General features: G+C 41.3%; 1 protein-coding gene across 1 annotated transcript in view; it reads left to right on the forward strand.

The window, feature by feature from the left end:
• Positions 1 to 1721: 1721 nt before the first annotated feature.
• myo15ab (myosin XVAb) overlaps positions 1722 to 25250 on the forward strand; it is a gene marked incomplete at both ends in the record, with an annotated part of 59850 nt that continues 36321 nt past the window's right edge. Inside the window, 26 exons of the mRNA XM_083909322.1 lie at positions 1722 to 4343; positions 4796 to 7258; positions 7373 to 7483; positions 7590 to 7907; positions 8149 to 8346; positions 8498 to 8733; positions 9765 to 10158; positions 10403 to 10485; positions 11034 to 11097; positions 11212 to 11321; positions 12803 to 12877; positions 13131 to 13221; positions 13451 to 13554; positions 14051 to 14114; positions 14381 to 14494; positions 15358 to 15519; positions 15651 to 15764; positions 15877 to 15935; positions 16199 to 16322; positions 16435 to 16530; positions 17773 to 17904; positions 20524 to 20649; positions 21681 to 21758; positions 21966 to 22117; positions 23060 to 23105; positions 23237 to 23361. Of these exons, the coding sequence (XP_083765448.1) occupies positions 1722 to 4343; positions 4796 to 7258; positions 7373 to 7483; positions 7590 to 7907; positions 8149 to 8346; positions 8498 to 8733; positions 9765 to 10158; positions 10403 to 10485; positions 11034 to 11097; positions 11212 to 11321; positions 12803 to 12877; positions 13131 to 13221; positions 13451 to 13554; positions 14051 to 14114; positions 14381 to 14494; positions 15358 to 15519; positions 15651 to 15764; positions 15877 to 15935; positions 16199 to 16322; positions 16435 to 16530; positions 17773 to 17904; positions 20524 to 20649; positions 21681 to 21758; positions 21966 to 22117; positions 23060 to 23105; positions 23237 to 23361 (8261 nt within the window). The remainder of the gene's footprint in view (positions 4344 to 4795; positions 7259 to 7372; positions 7484 to 7589; positions 7908 to 8148; positions 8347 to 8497; positions 8734 to 9764; positions 10159 to 10402; positions 10486 to 11033; positions 11098 to 11211; positions 11322 to 12802; positions 12878 to 13130; positions 13222 to 13450; positions 13555 to 14050; positions 14115 to 14380; positions 14495 to 15357; positions 15520 to 15650; positions 15765 to 15876; positions 15936 to 16198; positions 16323 to 16434; positions 16531 to 17772; positions 17905 to 20523; positions 20650 to 21680; positions 21759 to 21965; positions 22118 to 23059; positions 23106 to 23236; positions 23362 to 25250) is intronic.

Genomic DNA, 25250 nt, shown 5'->3' on the forward strand with positions numbered 1-25250 from the left:
GTCATACATCAAACAAGTGGGTGTTTCTCCTGCCTCTGCTTCTTCTCCTGCTGTTACATATGTGCATGTAGGTTGATGGCTGCCTGCTCTGCTTATGCTATTTAGATATTTTTCAGAGATGCATCACAACAAGGGAAGAGTATTTTAAAGGTGATCATTCCAGGAGATGACAACTTCATATACAAGCAATATACAGAAAAAAGTAAGCGTCTAAGGTTGATAATTTCTGGATGTTTTTTTTTTACTTGATGACTTCTTTCTGCCAATCAGGCTCTACATCCTATGACTGTCTCTGTTCATCTCTCTCTCTCTTTCTCTCTCTGGACCTTTTGTATTATTTATGCCCCGCCCCCTCAGCTGCCCCAAGCTCTCAAGTTTCACCTGTAGAGCCAAATGACAAATTAAGACTCCTTCTATGAGCCGTCACAAGGAACTCCTCAAATGCACACGTACACACACACAGGATATATGTGCACGCAAACAAACATACACACACATGCACACACACACATCCTGGCAACCCATCTGCCCCTCTCTCTTTCTCTCGCTCTCTCTCTCTCTCTCTCTCTCTCTCTCACACACACACACACATTCACAAACTCACACACACATACACACACTTACTTGCACACACTCGAGCTGTCACAAACTCTGTGGAGGGCAGTGTGACCACAGTGCTTTGTTGAGTGAGGGAATGTGTTGTTGTGTGCAACAGAAGACGGACTAGGTCAGAGGAAGTAGTGGAGTGTGACCCACAGACTTCATCTTGGACGTCTGTTGTTATTTTTTCTTCAAACTTCTTGAACATAGACATCCAGCGAGGACACAGCATATTTTAAGAGCACAAAGATCCTGGCTAATACCACATTTGATTTTCTGAAGGGCTTGTCATTTAATGAGGAGGTAATCGTCTTGATGACTGAGTGTGCTGACACCACCACAATATTCTTTCTTTAACTACAATTCTGCTGGAGAAAAGTTGGACTCTGGGGTAGAGCGTGAACTGGAGTGTGTTTTACTAGTTTTCATTGTTTTTTGCCACTCTCCATAAATACTGTACTGTATACACACTGCAATGTTGGAAATATTAATGGTTAGTATATGGATTATTAACGTCAGCTATTTTTATAATTACTCGATCAGTTTGTTTGATTTTACCAATTTAAAAATGTGCTCAGATTTTTCAGCTTTTTGAATATAAATATATTTTGGTTTCTTTTCTCTTGTATAACAAAGAAACCTGGAAAACTAATATGCAATTATATAAAACTAATATTTCTGGGAAATTATGATACTTTTTTGATAGTTTTTCTAATCAATGTCTGACATTTTATGGTCCAAAAACTGAATTAACTGACTTGTTAACCCTTGTTTAACTGACTGAGTTAAACAAGGGTTAAAAGGTTTTTCTGATGTTTATTTGTGTATGTTTGGACAGGAGTCTTCATGGGGTCCACATTTGGACAGTGTAGAACTGCTTTGGCCAGGTGGACCTGTCCTCACACTGATAGTGAACCTGCATATAGTGCTGGCACAGAGTAAAAAAGGCATATTTAGGACAAGGAATCTTCAGGTCAGAGTCATGGTTATGTGCTTGTATCACATTTTTGTTCATCTAAAACTTACACTGTGCATGTAAAATGTTTGTCTTTGTGTGTTTGAAGGTATACAGTATCGAGTTCTGAATAGAGGGCATGGTATGCTCTTAGCCATTTGTCACAATGCCTGGCAAGAAAGACACCAAGAAGGACACAAAGAAAGGTGGAAAGCCTGAACCAGAGAAAAAAAAGGAGGAAGAAAAGAAAGGGAAGGATGACAAGAAAGCCACCAAGGATGACAAGAAGGGTGGAAAGGATGATAAGAAAGGGGGGAAAGATGATAAGAAAGGGGGGAAGAAGGGAAAAGAGGAGCCACCCAAGGGGAAAGATGGAAAGAAAGGAAAAGACAAAGGGAAGGGCAAGAAAGTGGAGTCAGATGAAGAAGAGGATGAGCTTCTGAGTGATGAAGAGGATGAAGAGTTCAGTGAAGAAGATGAGGAGGATGACTCAGAATATGACAGGAGAGGGAAAGGCCGGGGAGGCAAAGCTGCTCAGGGAAAGAAAGGAGGGAAATCTAGACGTGAGGAATACTCAGATGAAGATGAGGAGGAAGATGAAGAATATGATGAAGATGAAGAGGATGATTATGGAAAATCCAAAAAGAAAGCTAAAGACAAAGGAAAAGCTCATGCTGATGCAAAGAAGAAAAAAGGCAGAAAAGACGCGCCACAACTTCCAGTTAAGGAAATCCCAAAGAAGGGTCTGAAGAACATGTCCAGGATGTTCATGAAGTTTTCTGGTTTCAAGAGGCGCAGGAACAGTGCAAAGAAGCTGAAAAGTACATCACGCTTGTTCCTGGGTTTAGGGAAGCGAAAGTTTCGACTTGCTAAGAAGAAACGGCGAAAGTCAATGCTGAAGAACACATCTCGATTCATGATGAGGTTCAAGGCCAGCAAAAAGATAAAAAAGGAAAAAGAGGCCAAAGAGAAAGCATCTGATGGTAAGAAGCCAAGCTACATGCTGCTTCGTCTGGGAGGAAATAAAGACGAGAAGAAGGGGGGCTTCTTCAAAAACTTATTTCGGAAAAAGGATGGTGACGTACCTTCTGATGACTTCAAGAACAGCAGTGCGTTGCTGGGTAAGGTTGCAGCAGCAACAAACTGGTTGACCAAGCGCTTCCTGTCAACTAAAATGCGTGAAAATTCCGGACACGGCTGGGGTGGACGCAGAGCACATAGCCGACAAGCCAGCTCAAGGCGTCATCTCCATGGTTACCATAATAATGGTTATGAGCATGGTGAGGACGTTTATGGTTATGACCAGGGATATTCAATTCAACAGAAAGGTTATGAAGACTATTATGATGGTTATGTTGGCTATAGTAATGAGGCAGCTGCAGCTTATGATGGCCAGGGTCAGTTTGGTTACTATGATGAGGCAGGGGGAGCAGACCATCAAGACTTGGGATACTATGAGGAGGATGGGTTTTATGATCCAAATGCAGAATATTATGAAGGTGGTCTTCAGGATGAGGGCATGGTAGACTACTATAACCAATATTCCTCTGCTCAGGGATACTATAACAACCAGGATCACTATGGTTACCAACAACAACAGGCAGTGGCAATGTATGGGGATGAGGATCTAGACTATTATGCTCTAATGGGGGAGGACCATATGTATGGGGGAGCCATAGATGAATTTCTTGACCCTCAGGCCCAGAGTTATTATGATCAAAATGTTCAAGGAGTATACCACAGTGACGGACAAGGAGGTTACATCGATAATGGACAGGCAGGTTATTATGAGAACCCTTACACAACAACTATGGGAATGCAAGGGGGGTTTTCACCTGACTATCAGCTTAACTATAGTGATGCTGGCATTTCCTACCAAGATTACAGCTCCCAGCAGGCAATGGGATTTCCATCAGGAGGCCAGCAGAACCTTGGCTTTGATGGACAGGGGATGAATCAGGTACAGGGCATGTATGGGGACCAATATCCAGACCATATGAATCAATATGGGGATGATACAGGTGGGCTTCAGGGAGGGGAGATAACATTCAGAGTCCCTAGACCTCAAGTGCGCCTATTTGGGAAAGAACGTCTGGATGTGCCCCTGCCACCTGCACCTACTTTGCCACCAGATCCAGAATTTGAAGGCATGTCAGAAATCCAGTATGAAGACCAGATTCCTCTTGCAACAGGTCATCCTGGTGACATTATGTTACCACATCAACAAATGGCATTGTCACCACATCAACAAATGATGTCACCACATCAACAAATGATGTCACCACATCAACAAATGACGATGTCTGCACAAGAACAGATGATGATGGCCCCACAGATAATGTCACCACAACAACAAATGATGTCACCACATCAACAAATGACGATGTCTGCACAAGAACAGATGATGATGGCCCCACAGATGTCACCACATCAACAAATGATGATGTCTGGTCAAGAACAGATGATGATGGCCCCACAGATAATGTCACCACAACAACAACAAATGATGTCACCACATCAGCAAGTGATGATGTCTGCTCAAGACCAGATGATGATGGCCCCACAGATAATGTCACCACAACAACAGATGATGCCACCACAGCAACAGGTGATGATAGCGCAACCGGAACAGAGCATGTCCCCTCAAATGATACCATCACAGATGATGTTACCACAGCAAGAAATTATGTTTGCACAGCAGCAGATGATGTCACCACAAGAACAGATGATGCCACAGCAAATGATGGCGCCACAGCAACATATGTCTCCACAGATGATTTTGCCACAGGTAAGTTGATCTCTGTTTTGTATTGAAACTGTACTCTTTAGAGTTAGAGGGCACTGAAGGGGGGTTTGCAGCTGGATTTCGATTGTGATATTGAGTGAATCAATGGAAATGTGGGAGAAATTCCCAGTGTTTCTTTTTTCACTGTCCCTACAAGCAACCTACTTGAGGTATACTGTCTCCTAATATCATCACAGAGCCAAAGCATCTATAACACTAACAATGGGGAGTGAAAATAGAGTATGACATTTATCATTGAGCTTTTATTTGGAAAATGTGTTCATTAAAACTTAAAACACTCTCAATTAATATTGATGTATGTCTACAAAGTCTGTAGATTATTTAAACCATAGTAGACTAACTCTGCAAGTTTTTTTCCATAAATCTTAATACTTATTTAGTACTACTACCATATTTGCACTAATATAATAGTTTCTGTTGTGCTGCTCCAACAGCAGATGATGACAGATCCAATGATGATGCCACAGGGATATGGACAACCCATAGTCCCTACTCCAACTGCCATGATTATTAAGCAAGCAAACAGGTCTCCTCTTCCTGCTCGTCGCCTGCAACCCTCTCCAACTCCATCCCGACGCTCTGTCATCATGCCCTCTCCCCAGTTGCAGCGCCATCCCTCTGTCATGGCATCCCCAGTACCTTCTCCTAGGCTTGCACGGAGAGGTCCCTCTCCACAACCATCCTTGAGGAATGGCTTTATAGGTGCCCAAAGACCTCCCTCTGTTATGTCAAGACAGATCTCCCCTCCTGCGTCCCCACTTGGCCATCGTAGAATGCCTCAGCGATCACCATCTCCTGTAGCCCGACGACCCTCCCCCCCACACTCTCCCCGTGCTTCTATGATAAGACGAAGTCCTCCACCATCACCAAGAGCATCAATGAGGCAAAGATCTCCACCTTCCTCACCCCGTGCTTCCATGAGGAGGCGGAGCCCCCCACCATCACCTGGTCCTGCTCATAGCCCATTTGGGGGGCAGAGGATGCATGGGTCACCCTCCCGTCCGCTTTCTCCTGGTCATGTATCTCCCCCTCACTCTCCACATTTCAGTAGAAGACCGTCTCCATCTCCCGCTCCATCTCGCCGTAGTTTATCCCCTGCTGGGCACCGTCCTGGCCCATCATCTCCCACCCTATCTCGTCGTTCAACTCGACTGCTCAGGGAACCCACCCCCATGGCGAGGCCCAGGATGGGGGGAAATGTCCCTTTAGGTACTGTGAGACCCTCTCCTATGGGTCTTAGGGGACGTCCAGTGCCCCCACCCACCCAGAATGTGCGCCCATTCCGTACCTCATCTATAAGAAGCAATAGATCTTCTGTTCTCACAGTGGACTCCTCCCTTCTCTCTTCCCCCTTTCACTCTCCTCACATGGTGCACCGTGCTCCCCTTGGGAGAAGAGAATCTGGCCGATATCCTCCTCGACCCATAGCTCGAGGACGTCCCCTTATGGTTCAGCAATCTATAAGAAGAATGCCTCCTGCTTCTCCACAGCCCTCTCTGAAACAAATGCCACGTCCCTCATCCCCACGCCTCTCTCCTCGACTGTCCCGTCAGTCCTCCCTTCTCCTGCCCCCTCAACATGCCTATTCACTCACTCACGCACCAGAGTCACATGTGGCTGGACTCTATTTTGATCCTTATACTGATCAGATTGTCCCAGAGGCAACCCAGGTGCTAGGCATGAGTGAGATGGCTACCGAATATGCAGACCCTTATGCTCATCGATCCCCTAACCTTTCCGGTGCTATGCAATACCAGACCATTCGAGATGCTTCCTACATTTCCCCACTGCAGAGACCAATGTCACCTAATGTCCAGCGTATGGCCCCTTCTTCTCCTCTGCTTTCTGGGGCTCTGCAGAATCAAGTTATAAGAGATGCATCTTATGCTTCTTCTTTACGAAGACCTATGTCTCCTTATGAACAGCCTATGCCCCCTTCTTCCCCCATGTTGTCTGGAGCATTGCAGAATCAAGTTATAAGAGATGCATCTTATGCTTCTTCTTTACGAAGACCAATGTCTCCTTATGAACAGCCTATGCCCCCTTCTTCCCCCATGTTGTCTGGAGCGCTGCAGAATCAAGTGATAAGAGATGCATCTTATGCTTCTTCTTTACGAAGACCAATGTCTCCTTATGAACAGCCTATGCCCCCTTCTTCCCCCATGTTGTCTGGAGCGCTGCAGAATCAAGTGATAAGAGATGCATCTTACGCTTCTCCTTTGCAAAGACCAATGTCTCCTTATGAACAGCCTATGCCCCCTTCTTCCCCCATGTTATCTGGAGCGCTGCAGAATCGCGCATTGAGAGATGCATCCTTTGTGTCACCTCTTCAGAGGCCCCAGTCCCCATATGCTCCATCTGTGCCTTCCTCTCCAATGCTCTCTGGAGCCATGAGGCATGGTCAGGCACTAAGCCGTGTGAACACTTATCAGACTCCACAGCTGCATTCACCATACGGTCCAACTGTTGTTACCCCATATGATTATATCTCTGAACCTGGCCCACCACCACTGCTCCATGAGGCTCTGCACAACCGATCTGGCTTGCAGAATGTCTCATCTTTAAAATCACCAATGATGCTACGCCGTAATCCTTATGCACCAGCTGGACCTCAGCTTCACAGTGCATTACTGCAGAACCCTAACCTCCGACAAGCATCTTTCCAGACACCCATGCAATTAAGACAGTCGCCTTATGGCCCTCCACCACCATCTTCACCAATGTTAGGAAATGCCCTGCAAAACTCACAGCTGATGCAGGCTTCATACCGGCTTCCAGAAGGAACCTTGATGTCACCATATGGCAATTCACGTTCCTCCCCTATGCTTGGCCACGCCTTGCAAAACCAACACATCCGTGGAGCCTCATACACGTTGCCTGATGGATCAGTGATCAGGGTATGTATCAAAGAATATCCTCAAATTAAGTATGTGACCCGAGTTGCAATACATGTTTGTGTTGATACAGTACATTATAACCTCCCATGTCATTCTACACTTTCACCTACACAGGATCCACGTGTTCCCATGTCTCCTAGTCTTTCCAGAGCCCTTCAGAATCAGGGTCTCAAAAGTGCATCATATACTCTCCCTGATGGCACCATTATAGACCCTAGACAGCAAGTAATCCATGACATTTGATTCTTACTTTAATAGAAGTCACATTTTATTTAAATGTTGTTAAAATAACAGTTATAGTTGCTGATAGTTATTATGTCTGTGTGTGCAGCATCCAATATCTCCAAACCTTGCTAAGGCCCTGGCCAACCCAGCTCTGCGTGAAGCCTCCTACTCTCTTCCTGACGGAACCATTGTGATAGACCCCAATAAACCCAAATCCCCAAACCTGACAGCAGCACTTCTGAACCCTTACCTGAAGAGTGCATCATACTCTCTGCCAGATGGCACAATCATAATCGATCCACGGAAACCTCTCTCTCCAAACCTTTCCAGTGCCCTTCAAAACTCCTCCCTGCGAGACTCATCCTTCACATTACCAGGAGGAATCCGTGATCCCAGTATACCTCTGTCACCAGATCTGACTAAGGTTAGATATGTATCTAAACACTGTGTTGATTCTTACTTTTCCTTTGCTCCTCATCTTCCATACCATAATAATTGTACAGAAGTGCAAAGGTGCATGGATTTAAACTGTTTTCTTTAAATTGGTGTAGTTCTTTGTATTTCACTGATAAAAATTGATAAGCAAATTTAATAAGTGTTTGCGATCTTTCTGTTGGCTTTTGTTAAACTAATGCTTGACTAAAACCCCCTCTTATAATATTCAGGCCCTCAGTAACCTTGCGTTAAAAGGAGCTTCATACACCCTCCCAGATGGAACTATTATAGTGGACCCAAGAAAACCAAAGAGCCCCAATCTAACAGCTGCCCTGCAAAACCCCCATCTAAGAGGTGTGTCATATACCATGCCTGATGGAACCATCATCATTGATCCATGGAAACCAGTTGGTCCCGACCTGTCTCAGGTGTTTACCTGTTTGATAATTGAATTTTGCTGCAGTGTGTGGTATTTCTTGACTGTGACCATGTTTGTTCAAAAGCCAAGAATCGAATAATCAAATGGCAATAATTTGAATACTTAACTGACATGTGACTGTAACTCTGAATCACCTGCAGGCTCTTTTGAATAATGCTCTTCGAAGCGCATCATACCAGCTCCCTGATGGCTCTAGCCTAATGATTCCTGGCCAGAAACCCAACCTTTCATCTGCTCTGAGGCACAATCAGGGTCTTCGCTCTACGGGTCTTTACCGCCTGTCAGAAAACTCAGGACTGTCAGGCATACCTCAGCCCACCCCTCCCAACCTCATGTCTGCGATGGGGAATCAAGACCTCCTTAGTGTCAGTTACAGGTAGGGAACTATGCTATTAATGGAAACTAGGACAGAGAAAGACTAGAAAGAAAAAACTCCAGTGTCTCACGAGAATCTGCCAAGTGTTTGATGGTTATTGTAAAGATGTAATGTTTACTCTGTGTGTGGTTATGTGTGGTAAATACATTACATTGAAATATAGTACTTTTGTAGAACATTTGTACATCGGCATATATTCACAAATATATCATGCTGACTATTGTTAATAATAAGCCTGTTTTATCGCATTAACTTTGACTGGAAATGGAATGGAAAGGAAACAGAATGAAAGCTGTACATTTATTTCCACCATGAAATTATTTATAAAGTAAGGCAGAACATTTAGAGCACTTCACCCACTCAACAACACACTTAAATAACCTGTGTTTATTTGCAGAAATGAGCAGATTGTTTTGTTTCTCATATTTTTACCCATCCATTCTCTCATTCACCCCATGATGACTGAGTTCAGGAGTCATTTGTGTCAATCATATTTCCTTGTTCTATGAATGACAAATCATTTAGCCTGGAGCAGTGGGTTCTTTTCTATCATAAAATACAAGTTTACCTCTTGACCTCCTCCAAAGGTTCTTGGTACCCTGAAGGCCTGTGATGGAATTTGTTTAAAAGTCACAAATATTGCCAGTCATATCACAGTGGTATAGGATTCTATTAAAATAACTTGTCCGACTGTAGGGCAGCTGTGAGTCAGCAGTTCATCTTCAAACAAGAAGGTGGGGGTTTGATCTCCAGCTCCTCTAATCTCTATGACGATGTGTCCCTGTGCAACACACCTAACCCCAAATTGCACCCGATAGCTACGCCAGCAGCAGTTGAAAAGGTGTGAATGAAATGTGAATGAAAAAGCACTGTATGAATGAGTGTAAAAGGGTGTGAATAGGTGAATGGCTAAACTGTAGTGTGGGGGGCTTTGAGTGATCATCAAGAGTAGATAAGCACTGCATTAACACAAATAGCAAATTAACCCTGTGTCACGTTTTTATTGATGAGAACCATTGTTTGCCCCACAGACTGTCTGATAGATCTCCACTCACACGTCAGTTCCGCAACCCCAAGCTGTCTGATGCCATCCAAAACCAGCATCTCCGCTATGCCTCATACAGGGTGCCAACAGGCCTACAGGGTGAGGATGACCGCTACGCTGTGGTGCCCCCCTATGGTCCTCGCTCAGGCCATTGGGCCAGGAATGCCCGAGGAGGAGGAGGTGAAGGAGGGGAGGATTTTTGGGCAGCTGAGAAGGTTTTACCTCATGGAACAGTTCAGAATCTGACAAAGTGGTCCATGTACAGAGAGGATGGCGTGTTAGAAGGATACTTTCCCACATCTCATTTTGTTGATGGACCTCATGACCCAGACTGGACTCCTGGCAGAGATAGAGCACCTGGTCAAAACTGGTATGACAAGGTAGCTACACTGGGTTTTTATATATAACTTTTAATGACAACTGATTAACTATACATTGGAATATAAATGGGTGTCATCTAGTCATTACACATGTAGTAACTTTCCCAGAAAAATATTTTCCATGGAGTTCACAAGTGCAAACATTCAGCGTGTTTTACTTCAAGTGAGTGTCAAGCAATGACCATATCCTTCCAGCTTTGACAATGTTGCATGGCATTTTCTTACTGTTTTTGTGTGTGTCCAGATCTACTCTATCCTAAGCATGCCCACAGCAGGCCACAGGGTGAAACGCTGGGCCGAAGGAATGGAGGACATGACACAGCTGCCGTAAGCACAACCCAGTATTTGCAAACAGCCTCACAGCACTTTCACTCATGTCACACAAGCTCTTTTTTATATATTTGCTGTACTGTTGGGCAGTTCATTTCAGTGCATATCCATTTAGTTTCTGCAAGCAATGATTTACAGTGTGTGCTTGTCCTAGTCTGCCTTCAGGCTTTGAAAATCCTTGAAAAGTTTTGCAGTGAGTTTGCAGTGAAATTTTGCTAAAGATGTCATTTTTTCTGTTAAAATGCAAGTCTCAAGTAGATCTCTGTCCATTGGTTTTCACTTTACAGGCTGAAGAAACCTTTGAATTAAATATTTGTGTTTCTTTATCAGCTATTAGTAAGAATTAATTCCACAGTTATTCCTTGACATGCTCATCAAGCATAAGCTATATGTTTTTGATGACACATAATTTTACCAGTTTCACAGAAGAAGAAAAAAGTAATTTAATGTCATTGACATTGACATGTCATTGTCAATTAATGTTGGTTCTCAAGAGTGTGGGAATCCAGCTCTGTGTGTTTAATTTCATCTGTGTTTGACTTCAGTGAGCTGAATGAGACCACAGTTCTGATGAACCTGAAGAAGCGCTACGACCAGGAACTTGTCTATGTATGCTCTATTTCTAATATGCTAATCAAATGTCATTGACATTGTCACCTACTGTACATCAACTCATCCACTCCCCATTCCCCTTGTTTATCTCTGTCTTTTGTGATCTCACAGACCTACATAGGCAGCATCCTCGTGTCTGTGAATCCATACAAGTTGCTCAACATTTACGGCACAGACATGGTGCTTCAGTATGAAGGTCACGGCCTGGGTGACAACCCTCCGTAAGATCCAAGTCTCTGTGTGTGTGTGACTAGTGATTAGTTGCATGATTTGGTGGACCCTAAATATTTTTACCCAGTGAAATTATTATGTTATGTCTTACATGCAGGGAAAATCCCTTTAACATGAGTTCCAAGGTGAAGACATGGTTTAAGATTAGGTTTAGGCAGGTGGTAGTTGTGTGAGGGTGAGCGTCCATGTTTTTCCTAAAGTCTTCATGGGAACCATGTTGCTGTTTTTGATGTTATTATTATGCCTCTGCTTGTATGCTGCGTCCTTCAACTGAAAATGTGCTCTGTCAAGGACTAAGAGAGAATTTGTGCAGGGGCAGTAGGAGAGTTTAGAGAAGCGTTTATCCCATCAAACAGCTGAATCACCAGGTTTTTGAGCAGTAGAAGTCACTTCTGAAACTTTTTAAGGGCACTGCTTTATGTTTTCAGTCTATCTCCAACCTGTTTGCACCTGGCTCCCTTTACTAGCACAATGTTGCTGTTGACTCTGTGTTGATGTAAAACAAATCCCTTCCTGTGTGCATTGTGGGAATGTCGTCAGGCAACATGAGATCTGAACACTGCTGTACTGATGAGCTGATAGGCTTAATCAGCACTGTGTGAACTCATTTGACAGGGGTTTCAATATCACAGACATCTATTTAAAGTTAAAAGTTACACACTACAGCTTTAAGTTAAGCTCAAAGTTCGGCAATACACGCTTATGGTTAAGGTTGGATATAAAATGTAAAATGAATGGAAGTGGAATGTAGTGTCTTGACAAGGACAACTGAACAAACATGTAGAATAACTTTCTTGAAATTATTTAAATTTTTCAAAATTTCCTTACTTTCCATGGACTGCTGCAACCACTTGAATATTTGTTTTTCATTTCAGTTTAAAATGGCTAACTCTACCTGTTTTTTCAAAAAGAAAGAAAAGAACATGAATATTTTAAAGTCCTTTTTCTCATTTAATGAACAAATCCAGAGGACTGAACAGCATTGGAAGATTTATGAGCTCCCTGTGTGCTTTCTACCTCTGAACACAGAAGATAAACTTAACTCTCTAACCTTTAACTGAAACCTTCGTTCCTGTGATTATGCTGTTGGACTACATCTGTCTACATGTGTCGTAAGCTCTGCTCTGCGGTGCAGCGTGGTGGTAAACAGAGGTGTAAATGCCAGCACTCTCAGGTGTTATAGTAAGAGGCTCCTATTTCACTGCTACTGGTCGGTTGCCAGGGGAGAGTTTGGTTATGGATTTCACCACCACTTCACATCTATACACACAGCGCAGCGTTCAGTGTGAGGACACTCATCAATATAATGCGTTCCCTAGCCACCTTACCTTATCCTAAACCCAATGTGAGGACCAGTCAAATCTCCATGCTCCCTATGGTTTATAAGTGTTTCTGTCCTCATATAGACACCCATACAAGAACACACACAGGTTGCATTTCTTAATTAAAAATGTTTTTTTTTTTGTTTCAGTCATCTTTTTGCCATTGCTAATCTCGCATATACCACCATGATGGATGCCAAAAAGGACCAGTGTGTTGTGATCAGGTATGGAAGTTTTCCCGATTTCTTTCATTTGTATGGATATGGCTTTGCATCTCCAGCTCAAAGTGAGCAAAGAGCAGAGGGAGGAAAACTAAAAGGCCATATTTTAAACAGTGAAACTCAGTTTGACCTTCTTTTTGCTCTGGTTTAATTTTCTTTAACAACAAACGTTTTCTGTATTTTTATTTCTATGTTCACAAGTTACTGTTTTAATGAATAATAATGAGATGAGAAAAAAAGACTGTTTTTGTTACAGTGGAGAAAGTGGGTCAGGGAAGACTGAAGCTACAAAACTGCTCCTGCGTTACCTGACAGCCATACATCACAAACGCAACGTCTCACAACAGGTGAGATACGATAATAGATAAGTTATTTGATGAACTGTATGTGCAAATACAAAAGCGGTTAACTTCTAATCAAATTTGTCTGTCATTTCATTCTCTTCTTGCTTGTTTTCTGCCACTTAACATCAGATAGAGGTAAAGTGTGCCTTCTTTTTTTGTTTAACCCTCATAAACTATTATATCCCTATCAAAGGTAATCATGGTAACATTCTTGTCTTTGGTAATTCGTCAGATCCTGGAGGCCATGCCCCTGTTGGAGTCTTTTGGGAATGCCAAAACAGTGCGCAATGACAACTCTTCACGCTTTGGCAAATACACACAGATCTTCATGGAGGAGTAAGTAATTCTAACAAGAAGTCAAATCATTTCATTTATAAAGATGTGTCCTTTATAAATCTGAATGACATGAAGTTCACAAACCAGTCAAACTTACCAAATGTTAAGGAGAAATATTTTTAAGACTGAATATTGTCATTGTGGTATTTGTAATACATAATACGTTAATGGAACAATTAAGTTGTTTTTTTCATTTCCATTGTCATTTTCACTGTGGAAATCTATTTTTCATATATATTTTTTTTTGTATCATACCACTAATGACTCTCATAATGCTTTTGCTATGAATATGTATTGATTTTCTGCTGGGTCTCTAAAATAAACACACATTAGTGTAAAGTATTGTTGGTCTGCAGACACACAGTGCAGAATTTACTGACACGTCTTAGTTACTCAGCTAATCCTCTGTTGGAACTGTGACAGAGACCTGAATACATTACACATTCATGACCTGTTAACTCTGTGTCTGTGCATATGCGTGCGTGTCATTTACCAGTGGTGTAATCAGCGGTGCCATAACGTCTCAGTACCTGTTGGAGAAGTCCCGCATTGTCTTTCAGGTGAAAACAAACAAACACACACACACACACAGTAGGTCAGGTGGAATCCTCTTACATCTGAGTCACCGTGAGAAAGAGGACATTATAGAAGCTGACGCCTTAGTGTCATCAAACATGTAATCTTTTATTACTTATTTTTTACTGATGTTTACCAATGTCAGTAAATCTCACACCACAGAGATTTTCTAATCGTGTGTGTGCGCGTGTGTGAATATCTGTGGTGATTTGTGTGTGCACTTTGTCCTTGTGTATGTGTTCATCCACAGGCCAAATCGGAGAGGAACTACCACATCTTCTATGAGATGTTGGCTGGTCTTCCTCCTCATGAGAAGAGCTCACTGTATCTGCAGGAGGCTGAGACTTACTACTATCTGAATCAGGTGCTTGTACAAAAGAAGCAACACACACACACACACACACACACACACACAATGTGTACATATAGTATAAGGAGTGGTCATTGTAATCAATTTCACAGTCACATTAACAAATGAGATGTCAGTTTTTTAAAATTGTCACATTTATTCTACAGTGTGATTAAACAGCATGAGCATTAAAGTCGTTGTTTTCACAGAAATCCATATCAGGTAACCACTGCAGCATCTTAGGTAGTTTTTTTGAATGATGCCAGACACACGTCTTTCCACGATCCAAGTCTTATGTCATGTCATGTCATTAACTCTCTTGTGAGAGTTTTGAAGCAATTTATTCTGACTGAATAAACTCTCTTTCACACTTTTCTTTGCAGGGCTACATAGTGCAAAAACAGCAAATGAATATAGCTATAAGCAATTCATATAACAGGAGGATAAAAAGAAGTTATAGACAAAATAAAAACAAAAAAAGTGAATACCTTGTCAGGATCGGTAGTCCTTATGGGACCAAAACCTGGTCCTAATGAGGCAAAACCAAATAAAAAGTCACTGTTAAATTAGAGCAGTATGGGCTCAGAGTGAGAATGTTGTGGCTGATAAGGGGGTGTGTCTCCTTGTGTGTGTGTACCCGTTTTATAAAAAATGTAAAAACATCTTTGTGGGGAAACATTTACCTTGTGGTGACATTTTATCTGGGCCTCACAACTTTAAAGGGCCTTTTCAGGATTAAGACCGGGTTTAGGGTTCGCATTGGCTTTCAGTTAGGGGGTTATTGTAAGGGTTAAGGTTAGGGTAAGGAGCTAGGGAATGTGTTATGTCTATGATGTGTCCTCACTAATATATAAAAACGGTTGTGTGTGTGGTCACAGGGAGGAGACTGTACCATAGAGGGTAAGGATGATGGGGAGGACTTCAGGCGTCTTCTGAAGTCTATGGACATCCTGTGTTTCACCCCAGAGGAGCAAAATGGCATCTACAGACTGTTGTCCTCTGTCCTTCATCTGGGCAACGTCTACTTCCAGCCACACCAGGTCTTGTCTCTGTCTCTCACACACACACACACACACTGTGGCGTACACATGCATTTACTGATTTAAAATGAGAGTGGTAATGATGTTGATCGATGATGGTCATGTATATGAATCTGTGTGTGTGTTTACAGGCTGAGGGTCAGGAGGCCTCGTCAGTGGTGAGTGCACAGGAGATCAGGGTTGTCGCTGAGCTGCTGCAGGTCTCACCTGACGGCCTGCAGAAGTCCGTCACCTTCAAACTGACAGTGAGGGAAACACACTTTACATAAGAGTCATGAATATATTACAAGAATGAGGAATTGTATTACAACAGTTAAATAGATGTTATTTGATAACAGATGTGTGTGTGACTCCTAGGATACAGTGCGAGAGAAGATCTACTCTCCGCTTACCGTGGAGAGTGCTGTGGATGCCAGGTGAATTTAAGCCTTACATTTTCTTCTGCTGAGTTTAACCTGAATTAAAAGCCACTTGCCACTTTTATGAGATGTTTTTATTTTCTCTTTTGTTTTGTTTTTTTACTCCTTGCTTAAGTGGCACCTCTAGACAACAACAGAAATTGTACAATCTTTAGTGGAGGCATGTGAGGACAAAGGATGATTTTCAAACGTCCTCTGTTTCCATAGGAACCGGGTTTTCTGTTTCCATAGTAACCTTATTGTGTGTGTGTTCTTCATAGAGATGCTGTTGCCAAGATCCTGTATTCGCTACTGTTTAGTTGGCTGACAGAGCGCGTCAATGGACGGGTCTACCCTCGCAACGAAGCCCTCTCCATCTCCATCCTGGACATATATGGATTTGAGGTCAGACTGAAATGCCATCTTGCTCAATAACGTCAATAACACTGAGGCGTCAGAGCTGACCTGTGTTAAATAACTCACACAGCCCCCAATATCTTTTCTCTGTGTCTTTCAGGAGCTACAGGTGAACAGTTTTGAGCAGTTGTGCATCAACTACGCCAATGAAACTTTGCAGTTCTTCTTTAACAGAGTCATCTTCCAGGAGGAGCAGGTCAGCAAAACTATGATTAACCCTTTTATTACACCACACATACTTAATTATTGGGCGGTTTATGTATCAAAATACTGTGTATTCAGAATACATTCAAATACAGTTTTTCAGCATTTTGGCCATGAACTTTATATACATGTCAGATAGTTTTTAATCTTTTCAAATGTGTGCATGTCCATGCCCTACTACTTCAGCCAGAGAAAGTTTCCCTGTGACAGCGGGGTGTTGAAATGAAGGAAAGGTCATTACAAGCAGCAGTTCATCCCTTTAGTCGAGATTAATTTCATTCAGAGCTCAGCTAAGAGTAAGCAGCTTCTGTAAGTCTAAATACGTCTGTTTCTGTCGCTCAGCATTCAATTATTTGTGAAATCTAGACAAATTAGTGCTGCGGGGAGAAGCTGTGCACTCTCTGAGCCGAGCTTCTCACTGCACTGCCTGTCCAAATAAAACATCACGTCATGGATCATGTAATATCATTGCATATATAAAAGAAGATGACTCGTATTCTTAACCTTCCAGACTTTGTGAGTAACCTGATGTCTCTAAGTAACATTATTTTGTGTGTTGAAATGTGTTTTGCATTTGTTTTCTACAAAAACTAGAGCATTTTGACATTTGCCTAGGTAATGGTTCATATCATATGCTGTTAGATGTTTGGTAGTTTGTATCAACAGAAAGTCTTATTACTACTTTCAGTGTGAAAAACAGACCAGTTGGTGCGCAGACATATGGTGTTGCTCTCAGTGTTGAGATAAACAATGGTTTATAGACCAAAAATTGCCACCAAAAATGCCACAAACAACAAATTTCCCTCATCTCAAATGTCACAAGCTGTGGTTTATGGTGTGGCATCAGAACTGCCGTCAACTCTGTTTTTGACAAGACTTTAAGATGGGAGTTGATCAGAGTATTTAATAAAAAAAAAATCTGGGAGTCATCTGACAACGAGAGCAAGACTGGGTGAGAGAAGACACATTTTTATACATTTTGATGCCTCTGTAGGTTAAAGTTTCTTCAAAGAAATGGCTTCACCGAAATCTTCTTGAGCTGTGGACATAATGGTATAAAAGTCAAAATCAAATCAGCGCTTCCTGAGTGTCTCAACATGTAGAGACACTGAGGTCAGAACCAAAGATTCACTTTATTTCAGAGAAGCTTTAATGAAATCAGAAGGACAATGTGATTGTGGACAGTGGAGTTGGAAGAGTTTAACCTGATGAAACGTCTGTGCTGCATGTGTAGGAGGAGTACATGCGGGAGCAGATCGAGTGGCAGCAGCAGCCTATCAGCCACAACCAAGCCTGCCTCGACCTCATTGCTGCTAAGCCTCATGGGATACTTCGCATACTGGACGACCAGTGCGGTTTCCCTCAGGTATTACCACGCCTGTGGACGAGAACTCCTCAGTAATCTTATCATTAAACACGGGAATTATGTAAATGCACGGCACACACATAAGACTCCTGTGGAAATTAAAGGGAAAGTTGAGGGGGTTTTTTTTTTTCGTAATTGAAGCTATATGAGGTGTTGACACATTGTCAGCACTGACTTCACTGAGCACACAGCTGTCATATTTACATGGCTGCCAGCAGGGACAGAAAAAAAAAAGATTTTAACCATATTAGAAAAGACTCATTGAAATTCCCCTCACCAAAGTCCATAGACGAAAATCTGCAATTTTACATCGTAGCACACAAGATTTATTAATCCACTGCTGCCTCTGTGGCAGACGTCTCAAACTTGCGCCCCGTGGGCCATATGCAGCTCCCTCATGATATACGATACAATGCGATACGATACAACTTTATTATCGGTTTCCACTGAAATTCATTTTGCAGTTCATAGGACGCTCCATTACAAAATACAAATACAAAACAAATCATACAGATACAGGTTAGACATACAGTACACACACACACATAAACAACAGTCAGGATAGACATACCATGCATAATAATGGTCCGTTGGCTTGATGTTATTTAACCTTTCAATTTTTCAATTTATTGTGTTTAAATATGGGGATACTGAATCGTCTGCTTGAGGGGAGAAGTTGGTATTCACTGTTTAGGACATGGGAGGAGTCAGAGGAGATGGAGTTCACTAGCCTGATCATACTTGTTCTGTGTGCCTCATAAAATTCACCTACACTGAACAAAAATATAAATGCAACACTTTTGTTTTTGCTCCCACGAGCTGAACTCGTAAAACATTTTCTATATATACAAAATCACAATTTCTCTCAAATATTGTTCAAAAATCTGTCTAAATCTGTGTTTGTGAGCCCTTCTCCTTTGCCGAGATACTCCATCCCACCTCACAGGTGTGGCAGCTTCCCTGAGGCGGTTTCTGACATTGTGCAGAAAGTATTTGGTCATGCAAACCGATTGTTGCAGCAGCTGTCTGGGTGACTGGTCTCAGACAATCTTGGAGGTGAACATGCTGGACGTGGAGGTCCTGGGCTGGTGTGGTTACACGTGGTCTACCACAGTGTATACTGTCAAATTGTCTGAAACGGCTTATGGTAGAGAAATGAAAATTCAATTCACGAGCAACAGCTCTGGTGGACATTCCTGCAGTCCCTCAAAACTTGCAACATCTGTGGCATTGTGCTGTGTGATAAAACAGATTTCAGAGTGTCCTTTTATTGTGGCCAGCCTAAGGCACTCCTGTGCAATATTCATGCTGTCTAATCAGCATTTTGATATGCCAAGTGGGATGGATCATCTTGGCTCACTAACACAGATTTAGACAGATTTGTGAACAATATTTGAGAGAAACTGTGATTTTGTGTATATAGAAAACATTTTAGATCTTTGAGTTCAGCTCAATGGGAGCAAAAACAAAAGTGTTGCGTTTATATTTTTGTTCAGTGTACGACTAGTTGACCAATGAGCCCACAACCGATCTGATTATACTATATATACTATCTATGATACTGACAGCACAACCTCCAGTATTTACCAATACCAATACAATAATTTTAAACTATGAAGCAGTTTTATGAAGAAATTTTAATTTTTAAATTTTATTCTACAGCTGTGTAACAGTGACACTCCTCCCATAAACCCTGACCCAAAACGTGATCAGCAGTAATTTATATTCACATCTTGAACACATATAATGTCATTTCTAATTTTGGTTTATTGGTTTTTCTTCTCTTTTTTATGTAAAAAAAAAGGATGGTGTATTGTGCACTTACACAAGATATATATATATATAATGTACATATACATTATTTATATATATATATATATATATATATATATATATATATATATATATTCATAGATTCATTTTGCATTATTATCGTCTTATCTTCTTATCTTCTATAGTCTTTTTTATTGCAAACTGTACATCAAAATATAAAATAAAATAAAAAAAGCTTTTATTTAATAATAAAGCCATGTCATCAGTGAGAGTGAGTGTCCAGGTCTCCTGCTGGTTTATGGCTTGACAATGTCAGTGTTGATAATGTGTGTCCCTCATTCAACCGCACTTCAAAAAAAAAAAGTCCCTTTAAATCAAGTTAGACCAGAATATGAGAAACTTTTCAAATCGTTCATTATTTAATTATTGTGTTAAAAACAAACAAACAAACAAACAAAAACAGCAGCCAATTCATGGTATAAATACTTGATGCCTCCGTTTTCAGGTAAAAGAAAACTCACCCTGATTGGATTTCTCATAAAGACAGAGAATAAAGCTTATTGTAGCCAGATCAATACACAACTATCCCCCACACAACACACATAATTGCCTACCTGCTGCAATCATTATTTCTGCGGCTCCTAATGTAACAAGCTGACTGAGATTTTATTGAGATAAATGCATTAGGGAGCGTCTCCGATGCTCAAAGTGAAAAATGAACATCGTGTTACACAAGTAACAGACTGAAGCAATCAGCTCCACGCGCACAGGCAACATGTGTTTTTTTGCTGTACACATTTACTTTCCATGGCTGGGCAACCATTAACTGTCTCTAATCATTGCTAGGCAACAGACCACACCTTCCTTCAGAAGTGCCACTATCACCATGGAAACAACCCGCTGTATGCCAGGCCAAAGATGCCACTGCCAGAGTTCACCCTCAAACACTACGCAGGGAAGGTCACATATCAGGTACATTTTCTTTCTTTCTTTCTTTCTTTCTTTCTTTCTTACTTTCCACCAATCCATCTTCTACTGCTTTATCTTCCTCATGAGGGTCACAGGGGGCGCTCAGCTGACATAGGGCGATATGCAAGGTACGCTCTGGACAGGGCCACATAGAGACAAGCAACCACCAACTCTGACACACACCTATGGTCAAGTTAGGGTGTCCAATTTACCTAATCCCCAAATCTGCATGGTTTGAGACTGTGGGAGGAATCCGGAGAACCTGGAGGAAACCCACCTACACTCTTTTATTTGTGTATTTATTAAGACGTGTGCTACTGACCTCTTGTAAATGAGATCTCATCGTCGGGTCATCAATGGATCTTTCACCTAGTTTAATAAAGGTTGAATTAAAAATTAAATCCCATTCAACTGATTAACACAATTTTCTGCCAATCACATGGCAGCAACATGTGATGCATTTAGGCATGATCAACATGAACTGATGCAGTTCCAATCAAGCATCAGGAGAAGAGAAAAGTGATTTAAGTGAATGTGGAATAGTTCAAATCAGCACCATGGACAGCGCCGTGCAGCTGCCCTGAACTCAAGCCATTGCATGATTACATGAGACAAATGAACTTGATTGACTGATTTATTGATTAACACAGGTTGTGTTAAGCCTCTAATCCAGTGCACTGTGCAGCATCTGCACTACACTACACTTTGTGCAGGCTGCTAAGAAGAACTATTTCTTTGTAAACCCATGTTTTATGAAAGCTTAACAAATATGGTGATGAGAAGGTTTAAATTGAAATTCCTCATACTAACATATTGCCATACTTGTTAAGTGTTTTATACAAATCATAGCTCACTCCAGGCTATGAGCTAGTGCTGGTTTTTATATTATATATTTCATTATATTATATTCCTCAAATGAATCCTTCTTCAGCTCTATAAAACTCACGACCCTGGATAAATGGCTCCAAGGCTGTTACACTGCTTGTCCTCTGTTAGAATCTAATATCCCAATTTTCTGATGATTTATGGTGCAGGTGAACAAGTTCCTGGACAAGAACTTTGACATGGTCCGCCAGGATGTGTTAGACCTCTTCATTCAGAGCAAGAATAGAGTAAGATGCCCTATACCACACTCTATTCTCTCTTTTATCTAAATATTTATAAATATTTGGTCTTTAAAGTTTTTTAATCATATTTAATTATTACGGTAGATGCCTATGATCTCACCTGTTCTGTCTCCACTGGCTCAGTAGCATTAATTAGAAATGTCTTCATTTTACAGTTGACCTATTGCTAAATCCTTGTCCATGTGTCTACAGATGGTATCCAGCCTCTTCTTGAAGCACTCAGAGTCTGTGTCACAGCAGAGGTCTAACGACCGCCGCAGCAGCGCCGCGCGTCGTTATCACGCCAACACGGTCAGCGCTAAGTTTCAGAGCAGCCTACAGGAGCTGGTGGAGAAAATGGAAAGGTTTGCATCAACGCTAATCATTTCATCCACAGGACAATTCAAGGACATCTCAGTCACTCATTGTCTACCTCTTTATCATGAGGGTCGGGAGGTGGAGCCAATCCGAGGTGATGTAGGGCAAAAGGGGGGGGTACACCCACGCACAGGTCGCCAGTCCATTGCAGGGCCAACATACAGAGACTAACACCAAATTCACACCATTGATTTAGAGTGTCCATTTTTCATAATCTTCATATTTTTGGACTGTGGGAAACCAGATTACCAAGAGAAAAGTCACCACAGAAAGGCCCTGGGTTGAACAGGGATTCAAACCATTGACCTTCTAGCAACATGTAACACATCAATATCTAACACACATTTTTTTTTTTAAATGGGTTAGGGTAAGAGTTAGGGTTAGTTTTTAAGGTTAGAAGTTGTTTTTGAACACCATGACTGCCTCCCCCACCTGATTTACAGCTCCAGATATGACAGGCGTGTAAGTTATGTTTATGTGACGTTGCACCTGCCTGTAATGATTAGTCATGCTGTGAGTGTATGATTTTCACTGTGAGGTTCTGCAGGAAACATGATCATGACTAAGGAGTGAGTGACAGAGATTTTCTGACACCTACCATGTTATGAGCGTGTGCTAAAACAACAGACACTGAAGATGTGAACAGTTTGTGTTGCCATGGTGTTGTTCAAGGATCAACTCTGGTAATGTCGTTAAACCCGAGCGATGTTACTGTTTGTTGGAGCCATTTCTCTTGGGAAGATAATTTGCTTTGCGTGTTTTAAGCTCGATCGCACATGAAACGAGGCGCCTCTGGAGAAATCTGGGTCTGAAACCGTTTGTATGAGTCATGCAGTTCAGATTTCTGCTCAGGAAAATTATACTAAGCCTTTATCAAACCATGCTTTTTTTCATGTATCCATCCGTTCGTTCTCATCTGTTTGTGACAGGTGTAACCCTTATTTTGTGCGGTGCATCAAGCCAAACCATCACAAGGTATATGTGCAAGTGTGATGGTGTGTGCAGGTTTGCTGTGATTATTAGCACTTTGATTTATATGTAATATTATTATTATTATCATTATTATTATGTGTCACATGCACATTTTTGTGTGTATTTGTGTGTAGGAGCCGGGAGGGTTCGACAATGAGCTGGTCAACACTCAGCTGCATTACTCTGGTATCATGGAGACCATTCTCATCAGGAAGGAGGGTTATCCGTACAGATTACACTTTCACAGCTTCCTATCAAGGTTTGCAGATTTTGCTTATTCTCAGTAAATGTAAGAAATGTAACCACCGGTTGCTCCATGCCACCTAAAATATAAAGCATATTATTTCAGCCTCCTGTTCAGCTTTCTCTCCTCATTACCACACACCACTTTCACTTTGTCCAAGCTGCCTGAACTATTGGCTTATTCCTCAAAGGGAGGAATTTACACACCGTTTATTTTCATGCTCAAATAGCCGTCTGGCAATTGCCATCATTTGCAGTAGGGAAGCAGTCAAAACCAATTGCTCTCACAGCACTGGCGGTGATTACTAAAATAGTCCGAGAAATAATGGCCCCATTCAGACTAGGTATTAACATTTGTCCTAAATGTGATCTGATTACAAGTGGACAGCTCTAAGTTCAGGTCTGAATGCACATACTACTCCTGCAGATGCATCTGATGCAGATGCAAAAACAGAGTATGTTTTTTATTGTCAAGTAGGTAACTGCATACAAGGGGTATGGCTTTTGGTTCAGAACAAACAGAATATTATACATATATGTCTTTAAGGTTTAAACTAAGAAAATGAAAAATGGTTACTGTACAAAAATAACACAATGTGGCAAAATACATTTAAAGCTGATAAACATTCAGATATATATATATATATATATATATATATATATATATATATATATATATATATATATATATATATATATATATAAGTGTGTGTGTGTTTAGTGTAAGAATAGGTATATATGAAAAAGTTGCAGTACAAAAGAGTTGGATAATGGGTGAGAGTTAACCCTCACAGCACATTCTGGCTGCTTTTTTCCATTACGGTGTTTAAACATACAATATATACAGAGGCTATAAGAATGTGCACTATAGAGTGTCTTATATCCTTCTTTCAGAACAACCTAGGCAAACTGATGAAAAAAAAAATTTGTCACCAATTATACAAACACACCTGAGCAAAAAGTACTCAAAATGTTTAAAACGGATTGGATTTGTGGAATTTGGAAATACGTCACTGTTCGCTTGGCTCGTTTTTATGAACAAAAACAAAAGAAAAACTAAAAATGTGATATATAATGAAACATAACTTTCACTAGCAACACATAATAATAAGAAAAGCCTGAATTTGTGACCTATAAACACACACCCCCAGGATGTCCATATAAGGAGTTATATTATATATATATATGTATATTATTTCCATGACAAGTTACCATGGGTGCACCTGATGAGCACTAAGGGTTAATTTAACGTATTGTGTTTATAAGGGAAATCAGAGTCTAGTGGGTCTTTAACATTATTCATGAGGCTTCAGATACAGATCACTCAAACCACAGTCGAGGTCTGGGACACGTGGCCACATTCTTTTGCATGTGTGACCGAAAATCCATTCTGAGGATGCATCAGTGACCGCCTACTCAACTGACGTCCTTTCACAATCAACCAAAAGTGTTTTTAGTGCTCTAACATTCATTTATTGGTTGAGTTTACCACAATAATAACACCGATTGCCACATTTATTTTCCTCAAGTGGTCAAAAGTTGATTCAATCTGTGCATAGCTTTAAGACTCAGAACAGAAATGACCTTTGCATGCATTTGCATATAGAGTGGGGAAGTGAGATATGCTCACATGTGTCCAGTGGAGGAGTCCATTCAGGAAGAATTTTACTGCCAGTTTTGAACAGATGAATTTAGATCTGTTCACATTCAATCACATCTCTCGGGCAGGATGTTAATTCCAAATCTGACCGGGGTCAATATGAGGGTCCAGCATTCACAGCTAATTCACAATAAACTGCCAGAAACCCAGAGTACAGTGAGTCTCACATAGCCTTAGACACTGTCTCCAGATTCACAAAGTTCAGAAACATGTAGCTCTGGATTTCACTTTATTTGTATTTGCTT

The sequence above is a fragment of the Microchirus variegatus genome (assembly GCF_963457635.1).
Source record: "Microchirus variegatus genome assembly, chromosome: 23".
Lineage (NCBI taxonomy): Eukaryota > Metazoa > Chordata > Actinopteri > Pleuronectiformes > Soleidae > Microchirus > Microchirus variegatus.